We start from the raw sequence: 21,288 nt of genomic DNA, 5'->3' as shown, positions 1-21,288 counted from the left end.
AGATTTGCTAAGACAGAAATGCAGTTATTTTTATATACTATATATACATTTGTATACAAAGATATACATGAAAATAGCCAGTTTTATAAAATTCCTTAGCACGAAAATTCAATAATTTTGTTTGTGAATCTTAAAGTTAAATGTTTGGCATACAAAGAGTTGGTTACTGGCTTTTCTGTAGCAAAAGTAGCCTTAAAAATAAATTTCATATTAAATTCCACATCAAATTCCATTTATTAAGCACTGAACAGGGCATATTACGTTTGTCACGAAGTCTTTAGTACTCAGAAAGAAACATTGGAGACACTATAGAGTATATCTACATAAATGTGTACGCAAATGATCCAGACTAACTGCGTCCATTTTGTCATATCCGTCTTTCAGACTCTTTCTTTTTATACGCGAATTAGCCCCTCAGTTTTTGAGATAACAATCTGCAATTTTGCACACATCCTTTTCTCTTCAAGAAACTGCTCATTTGTTGAAATCGGCGATATTGGATCACTTTAGGATATAGCTGTCATACAAACTGAACGCTCAAAATCAAGTCCTTATAGAGAAAACTTGTTTATTTGACAAGATATCTTCACGAAATTTCGCGTGAATTATTGTCTAAGCTAATAATAAAATCTACGAAGAAATCGTTGAGATCGGATTACTATAGCATATAGCTGTCGTACAAAGTGTAGCATCGGAATTTAGGGATTGTATGGAAAGCTTCTTCATTTGACGAGATATCTTCACGAAATTTGGCATCAATTATTAACTGAGGCAGTAATGTAATCTCCGAAGAAATTGTTCAGATCGGGCAACTATAACATAAAGTTGCCATACAAACTGAGCGATCAAAATTAAGTCCTTGTATAGAAAACTTGTTTATTTGACAAGTTATCTTCACCAAATTTGGCCCAGATATTTTATCAAGACAACTTTACAATCTTCGAAAATAATATACTGATCCGATAACTATAGCATATAGCTGCCATACAAACTGAGCGATCAAAATTAAGTCCTTGTATAGAAAACTTGTTTATTTGACAAGTTATCTTCACCAAATTTGGCCCAGATATTTTATCAAGACAATTTTACAATCTCCGAAAATAATATACTGATCCGATCACTATAGCATATAGCTGTCTTACAAACTGGCCGTTTCACATTAAGTTCTTGTACTGAAAACTTCTTTATTTATGAAGGTCACTGTAGCTTTTCTTGTTTTATAGCATTAATTATACTAAATAGAAAATTATATTTACCAGAAAATCAAAAGAAAGTAATGTAAGCAAGCTCAAGCCCGCTTATTTCTTATCAGTTGCCTATCAAGACTAAAATAAATCTATAAAATCATGGAAAAAATTTCAACCGAAATTTCATAAATTTATACCGCTATCAATTTCTAAGCATTCTTAATAGCCAATTATACCAAGAAACACTCAACAAATGCAATTGCTTTAGCGGAAAATCGCATTTGCAACAATGAATAAGCAAATTTTGCGCACAAAGTGCATTTATCAAACTGTCTTGAGTTGTTGTTGTTGCGCTTAAGTTGTTGTATGACTTCTTCAAAAACACCCACAAAAGTTATAAGTTATAAGCGTTTGTGTATGTATATATTTGCACATTTCAATGGCTTTACAAGCGTACAGGAAGCAAGCAAGCGCGCGGCGGAAGCGCTGCAGCAATAACAGTATTTTGCTTTTCATATCGAACTGAATGAAACGATTCATGCGAACACTGCGATGAGTAGACACAAATGTGAAAGCATAAATGTGGCGAATGCACTATAACGGTAATATGCGAGTAGGCAAAATGCGCTTCTATATAGTAGTGCGTATGTATGTATAGCCAAACGAAGTGCACTCGAGTCAATAGTCAGCGTGTATAGGCAAATATTTGCGTGAGTGCGTTCGATATGGATTTGAGAAGGTAGCAGCAGTCAATATTTTCCTAGGAATCGATAGATAGATAGATACTTAAACTCTATAAAGTTATTTTTAAACTGAAAAATCTCAATGAAAGGTTCATATTAAAAATTTTTTGAGTTAAAATTAAAAAAAAAAATTTTCTATTTATTAAAATAATCTGGCATTATGATTAACTTAGAAATATCCACCAGAAAACGTTCTCTGACATCATGGACCTTCTCAATGATATACGTTTTTTGTATCCACTTTTACTACCTAAGCTCTCACACTGTAAAAGAGTTCTAATTTTGTAAAATAACATGGTGCGCCTCAAGATATGCAAAGCAAAAGTATAAATTACTGCTTACAGCCAAATCAGCTGTTTCTAGTGAACTCAAATTCAGCTTTCCATGAATAAGAAATGCTTGTTTCAGCAATGAAATATTTCATGTTTTGTCTTCAAGTAAAATTTAATTACATATTAAGAACGCTGAATTTCAACATCAACTAAAGCAGCAATTCTGCTCAAAGTCTAGAAAACTAGTCTTGACTTCCTTGTTACTACTATTAATACAATTAATTTATTTATTCAACATAAAACAAACTTCTACATTTCTTAGCTGTTGAATTTCTCGACGCCTGCAGCTTTCAGGTACTGTTCTCAGCGTATTGTTTAGTACAGTACTAAAAAAATTCTTAGTTTTTTAGATGTTGATCTGAAATTTGGCACAGGTTATTTTTTCATCAAGCAGTTGCTCATTTGTTGGAATCATCAATATCGGTGCACTATAGCATATAGCTGCCATGCAAACTGAACAATTGAAATCAAGGGCTTGTATGGAAAATTTTTTTAATTGACGAGATGTCTTCAAGAAAATTTACCTGCATTATTCTCTAAACCAAGGCAATAACCTGCGAAGAACGTTTTTTGATCGGATCACTGTAACATATAGCTGTCATACAAACTGCACGTTCAAAAACAAGATAAAGAACTTTGTATACCACTTTATGCTTTCAGCAATGAACATGCGAAGAGTATTATAACTTTGATGCAACCGAAGTTAACATTCGCTTTTGTGTTGTTTTTTATTACTTTTTTATTTTATTTAATTTTATTTATTTCGTTTAACATTTTTAAATAATTTTTATATTGTGTTATTGTGTAATAGGATAATTTATTTATTTTATAAAATTTAAAATAGTTTGTTAATAATTTAATATTTATTTTTTTTATTTTTGAAATTATTTTATATTTTTTATTATTTTTTTAAATTAATTTTTGTATATTTTATTTTTAAATAAATATGTATTTTTTAATATATATTTTTTTTCAAAATTAAAAAAAAATTTTTTTTAGGTTTCTCTTTTTTTAAATTAAGTTATACTTTATATAATTTAATTTTATTTCATTTTATTTTATAGTATAATATTTCGTTTAATTTTATAATACGTAATTTATTTTTTTTTGTAATTTTTATTTTACGTAATTTAATTTAGTTTAATTCATTTTAATTGAATTAAATTAAATTTAAATTAAAAAATATTTAAAAAACTTAATTTAATTTAATATACATATGTATATATTTTTTTCAAAATTAAAAAAAAACAATTTTTTTAGGTTTCTCTTTTTTTAAATTAATTTATACTGTATATAATTTTATTTTATTTCATTTTATTTTATATTATTTAATTCAATTTTTTTTTGTAATTTTTATTTTACGTAATTTAATTTAGTTTAATTTATTTTAATTGAATTAAATTAAATTTAAATTAAAAAATATTAAAAAAAATTAATTTAATTTAATTATTTTAATTCAATTTAGTATAATTTAATTTAATTCAATTCATTATTTAATTTTATTTTAATTTATTAGGCTAAGCTCAGGCTACTACCAGGGTCACAGAGTACTACAGGGGTTTTCAGAGACCTGCGCGTGGCACATACCGTTGTTGTGCCGACAGCACTGATGATGCGGAAAGCATTTTTCATCCCCTCACCTGCATAAAAAATTGTTCGCCTTATTTTATTTAATTTTATTTTTTTTATTTTTTTGTTATTATGTTTTTATTTTTCTTTATATTTTATTTAATTTTTTGACTTTTTATATTTTATAATTTTAATTATTATTTTTTTTTTTAATTTTTTTAGTTTATTATCAGATTTGGAACTCCTCAATCAACAATTCCACAACCACTCGGCAGGTACAGCAAATAATTCGCCAAAGTTGCAACTAGATATTATATGCTCTTCCACTTTCCTGAAGAAAAAGTTTTGTTCGAGCAGATGGTTATAATTCAATGTGACAGTTGCAGTTCTCAAGCAGAGGTTACGCTTTTTGTTATTCATTCCTCAAATATTATAAATAGAATTATTTAGACAATTCCTCTTTCAGTGCCTCATCCAACTGAAGTGAGTCAAGCTACTAAAACAACTGCATTTTCAAGTCTCCCAAAGACAAACGCTTAAATTAAGGAAATATTTGATATGAAAAGCGGAAACTATCTATATGTGTGTCCGTGCGTGTGTGTGTGAGTGATAAATATCCTTTCAACACCGCACACACGCACCAAATATTCGACTCTTGTGTGAAAATACCCGAATATTGCTTCACCAGCTTTATGTCTATGTGCGCTTGTGTAGTCAAAATGAAGCGGCCACACGCATATATGTACGCACACAGTGGCACATATTTACATAGGTGTATTTGCATTGCTGCGTGACGCTAAAATTGATGGCTTAATTTATTTGCCGTGCCAGCAAAATGCGCTCGGATTTCCGGACATGGCAAAGCATTGCTGCAGCAATGAATGTGACACCACTAGTAGCAACAAAGCAGCGCACCAGCAACAACAAACACAACAACAACAATATCCGCTACACGTTTGCTTTTTCTGATTTTTGGTTGTATGTGTGTGCATGTATGTGTATATCAGCGTTTGGTGTGGCTAAAAGCTGGCAACGCTACACCAGACTTCCGCTTTGAGTTGTTTGTCAAGCAAAATGTATCCTTTTCGCACTTCATTCTAACAAAGCCATTTTGCTGTTGACTTTGGCTGGAGCCTGTGCGAAATATTTCGCAGAATTTTCGGAGCTTAATTTTTTGAATTTGCAAGAAAGAAAAACAAGAATAACAACAATGCGCTTCATAAATGAAACAGTTTCAATGCAAGCACTTGTTTTTTATCGGATTCGTTTGTATGGCAGCTATAAGCTATAGTTGAGCGATCTGAATGATTTCTTGGGATATTATAGTGTTGCTTTGATTAACAATCTTTGCAAAATTTCGTGTTGATATCTCGTCAAATAAAAAAGTACTCCATGAAGAACTTCATTTTGATCAATCAGTTTGTATGGCAGCTATATGCTATAGTGAGCCGATCTAAAAAATTTCTTCAGAGATTGTAGCATTATTCTAGAAAATAACGGACACAGAATTTCGTGAAGATATCTTACAAAATAAAAAAGTTTCCATGCAAGCATTTGATTTTGCTTGCTCAGTTTATATGGCAGCTATATATTATAGTGATCCGATCTAAACAATTTATTCGGAGATTACATTATTTCTTGAAAAAATAATTTCTGCCAAATTTCGTGATGATATCTCGTAACACGAACAAATTTTCTTTATAAACACTTTAATCCGAACGTTCAGTTTGTATGACAGCTATATGCTAAAGTAGCGCAATAGCGATGGTTCCAACAAATGTGCAGCTTCTTCGCGAGAAAATCACGTATGAAAAATTTCAGGTCGATATCTCAAAAACGGATATTTCAAATAAAGACAGATATACATGGGACTATGACGTTTCCTTCTGTGTGTTAAAAACTTCGTGGCAAACTTAATATACCCTGTTCAAGGTATGAAAAAAACTTTTGTATGAAATTTTCAGATCTTAGAGAACACTAGAAACAGAAAGATGTACAGCTAATACCTTGAAATCAAAAAAGAGTTCCACACACCCCAAATTATTCTTAGCAGCCTCATTCGCTTGTGCTTCCTCTATACAACTAACACTTATCCATACATACTTTGATATCCTCGCACAGTTTCCACGTCATCAGCATCCATATCATCCTTGCTATCCGCTCGCAACACGTCAGTGTGTGTGGGATTTATACTAAAAGTCTCTTAAAGCTGCGCTTATGAGTGTGAATTGTAGGAAATAGTTTATAGCATGTCATTGTGTACTTAACTGTGCGCGTTTGTGTGTATGTGTTTGCACCGAACTAGTTGCCTGCAAAAGCAATTGTGTGTGTGCATTGCCGCTCTCTTCGAGTATATCCTTTCATTTCACTTTTTATGTTTCACTGACTCGGCATTGATCGGTAATTCGCCTTCAGTCGCATCAAAATGAAATTGTGTGGGAAGTTGCAGACGGTGGATGTGTTCTATATATAAAAGTCTGTGTTTGTAGGTGTGAATTTATGCAAAGCGAACTAATACCATTGATTTGCTGAATCTGTGCAAATCTTTTATTTTGTATTTTTCGTGGGATTTTTAGAAATTTTAATAAATTGAAAGGCAGTTTTGCGGCGAAATAGTAGTTTCTTTTGTTAGTCCGGTTAAAATTTGATCAGAGAGAAAGTGTTCAATTAAATTTTTGGATCTTACATAATAACTCCTGTAATGCAGTATAAATTAATTTAGTAATTAATTTTTATGCTGTGAGGATATTTTTGCAAAAATTAATACAAATTTGTTTCCTAAAAACAAATAAAAAAACGGAAGAAAAAATGTTTCTACAAGCATTTAATATCTGCAATATGTTATTTAAACAAAAATACTTCTAAAATATATTTTACTAAATTTATTAATTAATTAATTAATTTAAATATTTACATGCGTAAATTTTTGACTATTTTGGTCCTTAAAGTGAACTTTTTTACGTTTTTTTTTGCATACATTTAGGCTTTTTAACACTGTAAGTTGGAAATTCAGTCGAAATAGGATAAAATAAAGCATGTTATTGAAGACGTTAACTTTTAAAATTAAACAAAACATCCTGAACAGGCTAAAAGCAGCAAATGTTGCAGACTTTACAAAGTTTATATGCATATAAAGGATCAGCATGAGCAGCTGAGTTGATTTAGCTATATATACATCTTAATTTTTGAGATATCGAGCTGAAATTTTGCACACATGATTTTTCCTCCAAGAAGTTGCATTTGTGTCGGAACCACTGAAATCGGCCGACTATAGCATATAGCTGCCATACAACCTGATTTATAAAAATCAAATCCTTATACGCAAAACTTCTGTATATGACAAAATATCTTCACGAAATTCTTAATATATTATTATACGAACCAGCGCTACAATATATGTATATATTGTGTAGATAAGACCACTATAGCCTATAGCTCTCATACAAACATTTGGTCAAAATAAAGTCCCTGTATGGAAAACTCTTCTATTTGAAAAGAGATTTACACAAAATTTTACAGAAATTATAATTCAAAGCATTACCACAAGATCTGAAGAAATTTTCACAATCGCACGATTATAGCATATAGCTGTCATACAAACTGATTGATCAAAATAAAGTGCTTGTATGAACAACTTTTTCATTTGGCAAGACAGGTTCACGAAATTTTGCATGAGTTATTATCTAAAGCAGTGACACAATCTCTGAAGAAATTTTTGAGATCGGTCAATTATAAGGTATAGCTGTCATACAAACTGACTGATCGGTATCAAGTGCTTGCATAAAAAACTTTTTTATTTGACGAGATATCTTCACGAAATTTGGTACAAATTTTAAGACAAACCAGCCTATAGCTGCCATACAAACCGACCCATCAAAATCAAGTTAAAGATCTTTTAACATTTTTATTTGCTAGTCTGCTATAAGAAATACAACTTGAAAATAATTTATTATTTTTTTAAACCTCAATTTACTTAAAAACTTAACCAAACCTTAACTACTCCCAAGCATTTTAATCTACTGCAGCTTTCAGCCTTTTTACCAATCTTTCTATTATTTAACCCTCAGCATTCATTGACTTGCCTTTAATTGCTATTTATTTTTTTAACCCCTGGCATTGAATTTTATTTTCGTTTTTCTTTTCTTATATTCTTCAAACATTCCGCCTCGATTCTTGCTCCAAAAACACTTTCCACGTCAACCTTTACTCTCAACACACTGCAGCTGCTTGAGTTTCAAAAGTTGCTCATACGCCGTGGGCGCTTGCAAGCAACCAGCTTATGCCTACACACAGCAGACATAGTACGTGTGTCACGCACACAGCTACACGGTATAAGCACAGTTAATTCCATGCATTTTATTGAAAACTTTCGCTGCTATCGGCGCTGTAAACAACATAACACCGCACAGCACAACAAGACAACACAGTAGCGCCTGGAACTTGTATGAAATTTACTCTGTTTTAACACTTTGCGCCTGCAGCCGTGATTGGAAACTTTCTGAACTTTGCCTGTCGATGTTTTCAAGGCTTATTTGTCTTCGTTGCGTAAATTCTGAAATTCCCACTTTGTTAACGGTATTGTAATTAGGCTTTGCCGTGCTTGCTATTTAATTTTGCATTTTATTATAACAAATCATTGCTTTATTTTGTGTGCGGCGCGCAAATAATTTGCCAAATTACAAATGCTCTGAATTCCTCAAACTAATCGAGCAAATCATTTAACCATTTCGGCAAAATTATTTCATCATACTTTACATAGTACATAGTATATATAAATATATGAATATATATCTCCTACCATTTACTTGTGTTAGCCGACTAACCACTTTTGCTTGAAATTTTGAAATTGCCGTATTTCCAACGCTTTTACGCTTTTAAAATAATTAAATGCATTACAATCATATGGCGTCAATCAATCAAATTGAAGTTATGTAATTGGAAAATCCGTTTTGTTTGACATTTGCTCTGCTTTTATATGCTTTGTATTGATAAGCCCTTGAGCTGCTTGTGGAAATTGCATTAATTTGCGTCTCAATGCATTTATCAAACAAATATCCGGAAATTTATTTCGTAAAATAAAGACGTTTGTTAGCAGCGGATTCAATTTACGTTGAAGTGATTAAGCATACTCGTATAATGCAATTACGTAATAGCGTACACAAAAATAGAATGTTATGCTGACAATAAGTGAAATCGTAGTAATAAGAGGCATGCAGTAATTAAATTTGCTAAGCATTACAAATATTAACAAATTTCCATTGAAATCAGTAACTGCACCGAGGCTTTAGTAGTACCCTGTTCAGGGTGATCTTGGACAGAAAAATAAGCTTATACTGGAATTTAGCAGCAGGCAGCTTTAAACTAAATGCCTACAATTCAGCCTTTTAAAACGAAATTGTGGGCATAACAAAAAGTGACAAGTGGGCTTCTGCTCTAAACATCAAGTCCGCAAATATTCTTGGGGAAAGCCAAGCGATAATGAAGGCTATTCGTGGTGTCAATACTACATAAGTCTCATTGCTATATGTTATGCATACAGACAATAACTAGACTTTTAGTAGTTAACTCGGTTAAAATCTTCAGGATACCTGTTCATATAAGAATAAAAGGAAATGAAAAGGCAGACGAGCTAGGTGATAGCTGGAGACACAATTCCCCTAAGCTTCCGAATGCCATTTAACTGCTTCAAGGGTTGTTTGAAGCAATGGATTCTAGAGGAACACCTCAGGTCTTAGATTATAAGCAACACATGGCATACCACAAAGTTACTTTGGCATAGTATTGATTGTGGACAGACCAAAAAGACCTACTGCTAAACATAAGGACCTTAGCAACATTATAGGAGTCATTAGAGGGCACCTACCTGTAAAAACCCACCTCAGAAAGAATTATATTGGATTACATCCACTTGCAAGTCAGAAATACACACTTTTAATTTTCTTAAGAGAATTTTTATTTCATAAAGAATTAAAAACAATGGTCACGTACGGAATTTCTTGTGCATTAATAATCGGTGAATAATTTTGAAAGCTTTTTAGCTTGCTTGCCCCCGCAGTGAATTTTTAGGAAGACCTCTAAAAAAAGGTATATTGCTTCAAATTATTTCATTCTAAGCAAATGTGTTATTATTTTAAGTGAATACAAGTAAGTATCCAAGGACTAAGCCTAAATTTCATTTTTGAGAAAGTCACGAATTTCCAAAAACGACGTTTTTTCGAAAAAAAATTTACACTTTGTAGTGGCTTAAAGTCGAAATTATTATCAAAATTTTTATTTCATCAATCTTTTGCTGACAAATATATCTTACAATGTACGGTGCCAATTTCTGGTGGATCGCTTCGGCCGTTTTGGAGAAATTTTCTTCACCAAATGTGAAAACAACATTTCCAGGCCTTTAAACTTTCTTTGCGAGCTGATTTCTAAGGAATTCGTGACAATATGCTCAAATCTTCAAAACTAATAGTCAGATCAATTTCAAATTTGCGGAGAATATTCTCAAAAATATGTACGTAAATTCGAATAATAACAAAAAATCGATTTTTTTTTAACTCAGAAGTGGCTACAACTCTTTAAGTTTATGTTTAAGTTTAAATTTAAGTTTTAGTTTTAGTTTAAGCTTAAGTTTACGTTTACGTTTACATTTATGTTTAAGTTTAAGTTTGAGGTTAAGTTTTAGTTTAAGTTTAAGCTTAAGTTTAAGTTTAAGTTCAAGTTTAAGTTAAGTTTAAGTTTAAATTTAAGTTTAAGTTTAAGTTTAAATTTAAGTTTAAATTTAAGTTTAAGTTTAAGTTTAAGTTTACGTTTAAGTTTAAGTTTAAGTTTAAGTTTAAGTTTAAGTTTAAGTTTAAGTTTAAGTTTAAGTTTAAGTTTAAGTTTACGTTTAAGTTTAAGTTTAGGTTCAAGTTCAAGTTCAAGTTCAAGTTTAGGTTTAAGTTTAAGTTTAAGTTTAAGTTCAAGTTTAAGTTTAAGTTTAAGTTTAAGTTTAAGTTAAGGTTTAAGTTTAAGTTCAAGTTTAAGTGTGAGTTAAGGTTTAAGCTTGAATTTAAGTCCAAGTTTAAGTTTAAGAAAGTCAGAAGAAGAAGAATTAATTGATTGAGGTACAAAACTACGAATAGTTAAGGTACTGGCCTAAGCTAAATAAGCCGTAATTACTTTTGTTTGCTTTGGTGTAATCTAAATGCTTCTAAACCAATTTTAAGTTGACTTTGAGCTCTGTCAACTCAGCCAAAAGCAGGCGTAAGTTTCTTAACTTGAATGCTTTGAAGCCGCGAAAAAACTATCAAATAAGCATAATGTTTGCTCACTAATTTTTAGTTCATATATTTTCTTTCTATTCATATATTGTGTATACTTCAAGTAATTTTTGGCTGTTAATGAAAGCAAGCAGCTATATCAAGCCCACATTATATCGTGTAGTTCAAATTGAAGCATTTACGAAGTAAAAAACAGTTAGAACCTTGAATTATGTAACTGGATTTTGTGATCAAAAAAGAATGTATTCTAATAAAATGGTATGACAATTAAATCACTAAACAATCACATATGTATATGAATCATCAAGCATAATAATAAGCATTAAAAGCAAAGCGCCTAAAGGTATGCTATAAATAATTTATTTTTGACCTAATATATATAACAGAAGTATAATAAATAAGTATATGAAAGGAATGACCTGCATTCAAAATAGGCTTTTAGTAGCTATAGTCCTTTTAAATAATAGCCAAAAGTCAGCCAAACTTCTGGCAAAGTATTTCCATAAGTTGGGACAGCAACAAAACACAAACTTTAAGTAGAGTACTAATTAATATGCAAGATTAATATATACTAGCGGCAAACAGAAATAACCAAACTACAAAGACATTAGTGATAGCAGAAACAAATTTAATGCCACCACGCCTTGCGGTATGCTATATATTTACGAAAACTTATTTAAGACTTGCGGTGCTTGCCTCTTTTACGTTTGCATACCGTGAGTAACGGCGCCAGAAGTTGAAGCGAATTCAAATATGAAGTAAATATTATCAATAAAATTTGCAGGCGTAAACAAAGTAAACACAACTAAAAAGCAAACAATTCAATTAACACAACAAAAACGAAATTAAAGCGAGCCAAGCAACTGACGGCCGAACGGTGTTGCTCGGCAAAGCAATGAAAGCAAATTAAGCACACCCAACTGGCTGGCACATAAATTACGAAGCTGGAGGGGGGACTTTAATGTGCGCTGCAAATTAAAGCGCGCTTGTTGTTGGAGTTAAAATATAGCGGTAAATTTAATTTAGAGGTGGAATACGGATAGGAATAAGAAGAAACTAGATGTAAAACAAGACAAAATTTCAAAACCAAAAAAAAAATATTTTTTTTAAATAAAATTTTAAACTTTTGAGAACTTAGTAATAAAAGTCTCCAAACTAAATTCTCCGTTCAAAGGAATTTAAGTACAATTCCTGAAGCAAACAAAAATATTTAAAACATTTTTAAATAAAATATAAAATTTTAAGCAATTGAAGACTCATCCAATTCAATAATAAAAGTCTCCAAACTAAATTCTCCACTCAAAGGAAATTCGAAAATATGTCAAATGTGTCTTAAATAAAATAAAAACGCTGAAACATTTGAAGGTTCATCTAACTCAAAAACGAAAGTCTCCAAACAAATGTCTCCGCTTAAAGAAATTAAATCACACAGAAATGAATAAATATATTTTACATGTTTTTAAAATAAAATATAAATTTTTAAACTTTTTAGGACTTATCTAACTCAATAATAAAAGTCTCCAAAAAATCTCTCAACTCAAAGGAATTGAATCACAATTTCAGAAATAAACAAACGTATTTTAAATGATTTTTATATTTATTGTGAGGAATTTAAGGACACATCTGGCTGAAGAACTCAAGTCTCCAAACAAATGTCTCCGCTAAAACATAAGTTAATTAATTTTTGAATAAAATATGAAATTGCAAACTTTTGAGAAGTCATCTAATTCAATAATAAAAGTCTCCAAAAATATCTCCGCTCAAAGGAATTGAATCACAATTTCAAAAATATTTTCAGCAGTTTTTAAATAAAATAAAAAATTCTCAAATCCTTTGTCGCAAAAATTAAAGTCTCCAAACAAGTGTCTCCGATTAAACACTTTCCAATTTATAATTTCACACAATTCATGCTTCGCTGAACCTAATTTATTTGTGATAGGTAATTTTTTCCAATCATGATTTATGTTTAGTTTTTGCCAGCAAAGTGCTCGCTGCCCTAAACGCTCTAAACTTGCTCCTCTCACCCTCCTTTATAGCTACACACCGCTAACGCTAGAATTTTTGCAAAATAAAAATTCGAAAATAATAGCTTTGCCGTAGCAATTGTAAAATAAATTGCTGTTACACTTTTGTTATGTTGTTGTTGTTGTTGCCATAAAGCGTTTTTGTTATAACATAGGCGCATTGCCATTTTCTATTTGCTTGTTGCGCAGCTGACAGCAAATTTATTTGTTGCTGCGCTCAAATTTATTACCCCAATAGCGCATATGAAGCATAACGGTACAAATGAAAACAACAACAATACTCGTAACAGTTACATTGCCTACCGAAAGGCAGCAATTGCTGAACTGAACAGTTGCTAGAATGGCTTGATAGGCGTTAACTAGGAAGCTGTGTTCATGCCCGTTATTATTGTTGTTGTTGCCACTTAGTAGCAATTTCCTGCTTAGAAAAAAATGCTTTGCAACAAAAACAAAGTGCGGAAAACTTTGCCACTTAAATAACTTTTTTTGTGTTTTTTTTTCGTTCAGAAGAAATGTGTTAATTTTTTATTTCGATTTTCTTTTCTTCTTTTCTTTTCGGACTTGTTACTTCCGCTTTTTCGCTTTTTTCTTGTGCTCGCGTCGCGCGTAATGTATTATTTTCCACAGTTTGCGCTTTATTAATTTTACTCTGCAAAATTTTTCATGCTTTGTAAATGTTTTAAAGACCGCAGTTGTGCTTTACTCCATTATTGCAATGTTTTTCGAGTATGTGCGTGTGTCGGCACCACTGTGTTTGTGTGATTGTGCAAAAGCATTTTTCAAATAGCGAATTCCTGGGACTTTTTATAAATGTTGCGAATTTTTTATGCGCCCACATTAAACATGCCTATCGCGTTCTCTTGTCTTCCGTCTGGATTATCAATCAAATTGCTGCAAAATTTTTATGCACACACACACTAGGGTATGTAAAAAGGTTTATTAATTTTTTTTTTTTACTTTAGACGCTGAAAATTTAGTTGGTGGACATTTTAAATATCTTCTCTTCAAGTAGCATTTTCATATTAATAAAGAGGTCCTTCGTTTATCAATTTCATGTTTTGTTCATATTTTTTCAGTTTCCTAGTTTTCCTTATTATTGCAAAGAAAAATTCCTAACTCACTGTCTACTATTTGGAAAAGGCAATCTCGTCTCTCTTGAAAACTAGATAATTGAATTCTCTAAAAATTGTCTCTTACAATTTTTTTGTAAGCCTCGCGGTTCCAAAGTTATGAAAGGTAAAAGTCTAGTCATTTTACGGAAAATATTTATTTTTCAGCAATTTTTTTTCTCCTGCAAAAAAGTATTGTGTTACTTTTAATGACTTTTGAACGATAAGGCATACCAAAACCATTTTTGTAGAGTAATATATTTTCGACGCAATTTGTTGAGAACTGATCGGAGTCAAGAATAAAAGTCTCCAAACTAATTTCTCGGCTAAAAGGAATTGAATCACAATTTCAAAAATATACAAAAATATTAATTTTTTTTTATTATTTTTGGGGCTCATCCGCCAAATTTATGGTCTCCAAACAATTGTCTCCGCTCAAAGAAAAGAGTTGAAGCACAATTTTAGAAATAAATAAACACATTTTAGATGTTTTTTACATAAAATATAAATTTGAAGACATTCGAAGGCACATTTGCCTAAAAAATGAAAGTCTCCAAAAAATGTTTTCACTCAAAGGAACCGAATCAAAATTTCCAAAAAAATAAAAATATTTTAAATATTAAAAAAAATATATATGTATATAGTATAAAAATTTTAAATTTTTTTAGGCTCACCCGCCGCAAAATTTAAGTATCCAAGCAAATGTCTCCACTTAAAGGAATTGTAGCACATTTTCAGGAAAAAAGAAACACATTTTAGATGCTTTTTTTTTAAATAAAATATAAATTTTGAGACATTTGAAGACTCATCTGCGTAAAAAATTAAAGTCTCCAAAACAATGTTTTCACTCAAAGGAACCGAATCAAAATTTCAAAAAAAAAAAAATATTTTAAATATTAAAAAAAATATATAAATAACAATTTTAAATTTTTTTATGCTCACCCGCTTCAAAATTTAAGTATCCACACAAATGTCTCCACTTAAAGGAATTGTAGCACATTTTCAGAAATAAATAAACACATTTGTTATGTTTTTTTTTTTAATAAAATATAAATTTTGAGACATTTGAAGACTCATCGGCCTAAAAAATGAAAGTCTCCAAACAAATAACAGCGCAATTTTCTCGAAATAGAAGAAGAGATTGTTTTTTTTTTTTTAAATACTTGATATTGAGCTATGAAGGATTCATATAATGTACCTTTTCTTATAAATTTTTCTTTCCAATAATAAAGGAAAAATCGGAAAACCAGAGGAACTTCTTCTTAATTTAATTTTGTTTCACAAACAGGGCGAACATTTTTATTAAAATATCTACCAAACAATTTTTCAAATTATAAAATAAAGAAACTAAAATCGATTTTTGCCATCCTAGCGTACATACAAACTTACACACATACTTACATACATATTACACACTGATGTATAGCATGCGAGTGCAAATAAAAATTGCTGAAATGTATTTCTGTTTCTCTTGACATTTATTGTGCTGTTGTAAATACTCGTTTACCGTTTGCTTTTTTACGACTATAAAATGCGGCACCCACGCAACTGCAGCCGCTGTTTTTATGAGTGCATTTTTGTGTGTGTATTTTTCACACATCATTTATCAGCGATTTGAATGAACTGAGATTATAATGTGATTAAGTTTTTCAAGCACTTCAGAGAAAACATTTTATTTTGTATTTAAAATGTTGTATTTATTTATTTATTTAATTGTTTCATTTGGCAAACAATTTTATGCATGCAAAATATGCGAAAAATTTCATGCGAATTTGCTTTTATGTCATTGATACTGTTTTTAACTGAAAACAGCGCAGTTTATGCGGATTTTTTCGGTTGAAGTATGTTTAACGAAGATGAAATTTTAAGAACTTAATTGTAAAGAGATTATCATAGAACACTTTCAGCTTTTTAGGAGCTGTTTAAGTCTGCAATTTTTCTATTTTCACAATTCGCTCAGCTGTTTTTTTATTCTGTTAAGTACTTTGATTAATTGTGGTAAAGAATGTGTGAAACTTGTGAATTCATTTTTCAGTAGTTAAGATACTTAAAAATGCCCCCCAAGAAAATTTTTCAAAATTCAAGTTATTACAGAAGTTACCGCTGTTTTAATGTCGTGGCAACTGGGCCCGTTTAACGGACGCCGAAGTTTTAAATTCACTTTTTTGTATACAATTGTCACAACATCAAGTTTTAATAGCCGATTTACTTGAAATCCGGCACGGATATTCTTTAAACATCTCTCTATCACAGAAAGCAACAAAAAATTAAAAATTGAAATTTGCAATATTTAAAAAAAAAATCGACAAAGTTGAAAAATTTGTGAAAAAATCGATCTTTATATTTGAGTAGCCGGCACTTCATGAATTTTTGTTATTATATTTTGAAAGCTTTTGAGATAGCAACATTCGCACTTGTAAAGAATCCAGCATTGTTTAATTTTTCAGTTGACCAGAAAAGGTCGAGAACATGGCGACGACGGCGCGGTCTTTCTATTCCTCTACTTCAAGAATGCATAACTCAGTGGGACCAATTTTTAAATTAATTTTGTTTACTTTTCAGATCTAAATAAAATATCAAAATTATTTTTATTAATTGCCAAAAAACGCTCGAAATTTGGGCCTTTAGACTACATAGTATACTCCTTTAATAGTTGTTATTGTAGATTTGATTGCAAAAATTGATAAATTTTTCTTTTTTTATTTATTTTATATATCCCAAAATCCGTATATAATACATGATAAATTTCTCTCTACTAGGGTGCTCATAATTAAATTTTAGTTACCACGGAGTACTTCTAAGACTCCATGGGTATTGAAAATTCATATCTAAAGCCTTAGTTAATTGTTATGATCACTATGCAGATTATGTAAAAATGATTAACTGAGTCGACTTAGCCATGTCCATCTATCCGTCTATATATAGGCAAACTGATTTTCTCCTGGTTTAGAAATAAATATTACAAAGTCATAAATCTTCAAATTTTTCCGACAAAAAACATCAACAAAATCCATAAAATTGTTTTGGAGGACCATAAAGTGAAGTTGTTCGAGATAGCAGAGACTCTGAAATAACAACTGAACCTATAATGTTTTGGTTCATTCATGAATATTTGGTTATGAGAATGCTCTGTGCAAAGTAGGTGCCGCGCGAACTCACTTTTAACCAAAAACAATGAGGAGTAGATGGTTCGGAGCAATGTTTAGAGATATTAAAGTGTATTAGACATACGTTTTTTCGTCGATGTGTGACAAGGGATGAAACATGATTCCATCATTTCACTGTGAAGTCCAATCGACAGTCATTCGAGTGGACTATACATAATGAACCGGCTACAAAGCGTGGAAAAACTCAACAGACGGCTGGCAAGGTTATGGTGTCTGCAGTTTGGTACGCGCAAGGAATAATTTCTATTGTATTGAGTTTCGAATTGCTTCTGCATCCACCGTAATCTGCAGAGGTGGCCCAAAGCGACTATTTTCCGTCTCAGATCCCAAAAGAATGCTCGCTGCGAAGAAAATTTGTCAGAATGAAGAGGTGTCCCCCGAAACTGATGAATATTTTGAAGCAAAGAACAAATCATACTACAAAAATGTTAACGGAAAGTTGGAGAGCCCCTATAAACAGATATCACCCTTCAAGAGAACTATGTTGAATAAAAGAAAATGAATTTTGACAAAAAAATATGTTTTACTATAGTAAGCAGGGGATTTTTCAATTGATTGTTTCTGCAAACTTCACTATCAAAAATACATTTAAATTATATTTCAAAATTTTTTTTTTTTAACAAAAATTTTCAAAAACTGTATTAAATTTTTTAATAATTTTAATTTTTTACTAATTTTAAGTAATTAATAATATTCGAGAGTAAGTGTCAATTGTGCTTTACTAAAAGAATTTTATCCATTTTATTTGATTAAATTTATTATTATAAAAAAAATTTATTAGATTTAAATATGCATTAATTTTTATTAATCAATTTAATTATTTTATATTATTTATATTATTTTTTTTTCAGTTTATGTATTTTATATATTTTTTTTATTATTTTCATATAAATTGAATTCTTTATTATTCTTAAAAAAATAATACAAAATAAATTCCAAATTGCAGTTTTGTAGAATTAGCCTGAAAATGTTTGAAATAGAAATTTTTAATTTTTAATTTTTCAAAAAGAAAATAACACTTATAATTAGATCAGCTACTGATGAGCTTATCTGAAAAAAAATAAAAAAAAAAAAAAAAAAAATAAAAAAATCAAAACCAAGTTTGAAAAAAAAATTCAAAAAAAAATTTAGAAACAAGTTTGAAAACAAAAATTAAAAAAAGTTCTAAAAAATTAAAAAAAATTAAAAAAAAAATGAAACAGCAAACATCAGCAAAAACCCAATCCGACAATTGATTTTACCAAATTTTTTTCCCAAAATTTCTATCCAAAATAATCATTTAAGCGCCGAAAGTCTGCAACGCATAAAGTTTAATCGTTTCATTACACTAATCCTTCTACCAAACTAACTAACTGTTGAGCACGAAAATAATCCGCTTAAGTTGAAAACAATCCAAGTTAAGCGCTCAGACAGCAACATACACACACACATTTTGACTATTTCATATCGAAATCTACAAAATGATAAGAAAATAATGCCAGAAAATATGAAACGACGAAACGAGACCTTACTGTTCTCAGTTCTTAGCGTCTACAAAGAAGCGGCGAATTAAATAAATAATAAGTGAAATAAAGCCACCAAAAGAATTATGAATTTTATGACACAAAGGGCGCTTGGTGTTATCTTAATGAATTTTTCAACGCACAGCTGCGGACAACTTGCCACTTTTATTTTACACACTTAAGTGCGTGTGTGTGGGTGTGTGTGCGTGCGGATATATGAGCGCTGACCTGCGTTGGCGAACACAGCAGCGCTGCAGGCAAATACAATGCAGTGACAGCGGGTGTTAAAGCAATTTTAAAACATTTCCGCGATAATAAAAGCCAACAGTGGCCACAAGAACCGCCAAAGGACAACGAAAAGTTAATGGAATTTCCAGACTAACATGCCGAGTTGCGCTAAATTGAATGGGCGGCTTGCGAGCAAGCGAACTTGGCAATAAATTCTGTGTGAATATGTGTATGAGTGTGTGTGTGTGTAAGTGTCGCTAATATAACAGTGTATGAGTGTATGTGTGTGTCTGTATAAATTACTTACCGCATTCAGCGTCATGCAGAGCACTAGCCACAGGCGCAGCATAGCCCAAGGCGCTGCCGTTGATAAATGCCTAGTTGCCATAGCTGAAGTCTAAAGTTGTTCGTTGCCGCGTTTCAGGCGCGCACAAAATATTTCGAGTTCACTAAGCCGCAAAGCAGTTAAATATGTTTTAGATAAGCGTTAAAAATCCGCAAAAAATCGCTAAGCCGCACTAAACGCCGAAAAGTATGCTTTAAAAATTTAATTTGCCGTTTGCAAGTAAGGCGCGCACGTTATGCTGCTGCACCGCGTTTATTGTTTCAACTTTATTGTCTACAGTCACTATTACTGTGTGTCTATGTCTGTTCGTTAGTCCGTGTTAGTATCCGTACGTTTGGTTGTATTCGTTGCGAATGCGTTCGCTGCGTCGGCTTCAGTCGTACTGACGGCTGGCAATGGCTTGTGCGCCTTTTTATATGCCCAGTTTCGGCGCAGCGTTTGCGCGCTCTTCATGCAATACGGACATCCTGCCAGCCAGGCAGCCAGGCAGCCACCAACCGGAGCGCCACTCAACGTCGTAGAGTTATGCGGCACGCGGGAGTAATCGGAGCTGTTGCGCTCATTTAGACCGGATAATGAGCGCGCAATAAAGTCTCGTGTGTCTCGAAGTCAGCCTGCCTGCGTGTGTGTGTGTGTCAGTGCGTGAATGTCAAACTGTTGCTGGAACTGTTGCTGCAACTACCGCCTTCGTGGCTCAGTCTGTGCTGTCGCGCATTGTCTTTGTGTTGGTGTTAACGGCTTGTCGCTGTTGTTTTTGTTGCTTGTGCTGTAGCTGCGTAACTGCCGCTACTGTTGCTTGCACAAATCCATTCTAACGGCATACTTTTATGCGGCTTATGTTGCAATAGCCTGCCAGTGTCAGCTATTTGTTGCCTACTTTTCTGCTGGCGTTGATTTGAATGTAGCTTTGTTTGTGGCTGGCTTGGCTTGGCTTGCAGTGCACCATTTTCGTCATATGTGTCAGTAATGACGTCACTAGCGGCACACAAACGGCAGCTATAACGAGGGCACGGGCTGAACAATGGGCCGAATTAGTGGTGAATATAGCAAAAATATATCAATGATGGGGTTAACATATTAGTGAAGGAGTATCCAATATTCGTAAAAAGGCGCGGTATATTTTTTTCTTCAAAAGGTTAATTGAATTAACATTCAAGCTTTAACTGAGCTTTTGCAGTTTTAGTCACGATACTCAAAGCTTATATAAGCATTTCGAGGTTTGGTTGAATTAAGCTATACTGTTTGTCCACAACTGGCTATTAAATAGAAATTTTTCAGAAAATATTGAAAACATTCTGTGGTCTGGTCATCAACACCTTAAGCTTTTTCAGTAACGTGTAATAAAAATATGACAAATTCACACTTCGGCTCAATATTTCAAAGAGCTTACATCCAGCTTTTACCTTTAGGGTTCACAAGTACATTTCTGAAGCTTCAAGCTTGTCGTTGTTTCAGATATTCAGTAAGCTCTGTTCAGTTAGGAATAATAAAATTGCTATCCTCAAATTTTTGTTGAATATTTGACAAATATATATATTTTTTACTATTCCAAAAGCTTTCTTTAAGCTTTTTTTTGCAATTTTATGGACTTTTAGCTACTGAGATGCTATTTCGGCTACCATTCCCAAAGCTTTTCATAAGCTTTTATTTGCAATTTTCGAGAGCTCAAAGCTACTGAGAGGCACATACTCAGGAAGCTCTTTTTGTAATAAAAGTTTAATTCTGGCTGCTTTATAGAACATATGTACGATCTTTTTGTAAGCTTTCGCCCAGATTTTATAAAACTTTCACGTGTTCAGCTATTCAGTAAGCATTTCTATGTAAAAAG

General features: G+C 31.8%; 1 protein-coding gene across 4 annotated transcripts in view; it reads right to left on the bottom strand.

Annotated features, from left to right (window-relative positions):
- LOC126755140 (neuropeptide-like 1) overlaps positions 1–19,865 on the bottom strand; it is a 61,355-nt gene extending 41,490 nt beyond the window's left edge. For 2 of the 4 annotated variants that reach the window (XM_050467505.1, XM_050467504.1), the window contains exon 1: positions 19,422–19,865. In XM_050467505.1, the coding sequence (XP_050323462.1) occupies positions 19,422–19,502 (81 nt within the window). In that variant the 5' untranslated portion in view covers positions 19,503–19,865. The remainder of the gene's footprint in view (positions 1–19,421) is intronic. The other 2 variants (XM_050467503.1, XM_050467506.1) reach the window with 2 other exon arrangements.
- Between the last annotated feature and the right edge of the window lie 1,423 nt (positions 19,866–21,288).

This window comes from Bactrocera neohumeralis, chromosome 4 (genome assembly GCF_024586455.1).
Source record: "Bactrocera neohumeralis isolate Rockhampton chromosome 4, APGP_CSIRO_Bneo_wtdbg2-racon-allhic-juicebox.fasta_v2, whole genome shotgun sequence".
NCBI classification, from domain to species: Eukaryota; Metazoa; Arthropoda; class Insecta; order Diptera; family Tephritidae; genus Bactrocera; species Bactrocera neohumeralis.
The sequence above is the reverse complement of the archived record's forward strand: the minus strand, read 5'-3'. Positions and strand labels throughout refer to the sequence as shown.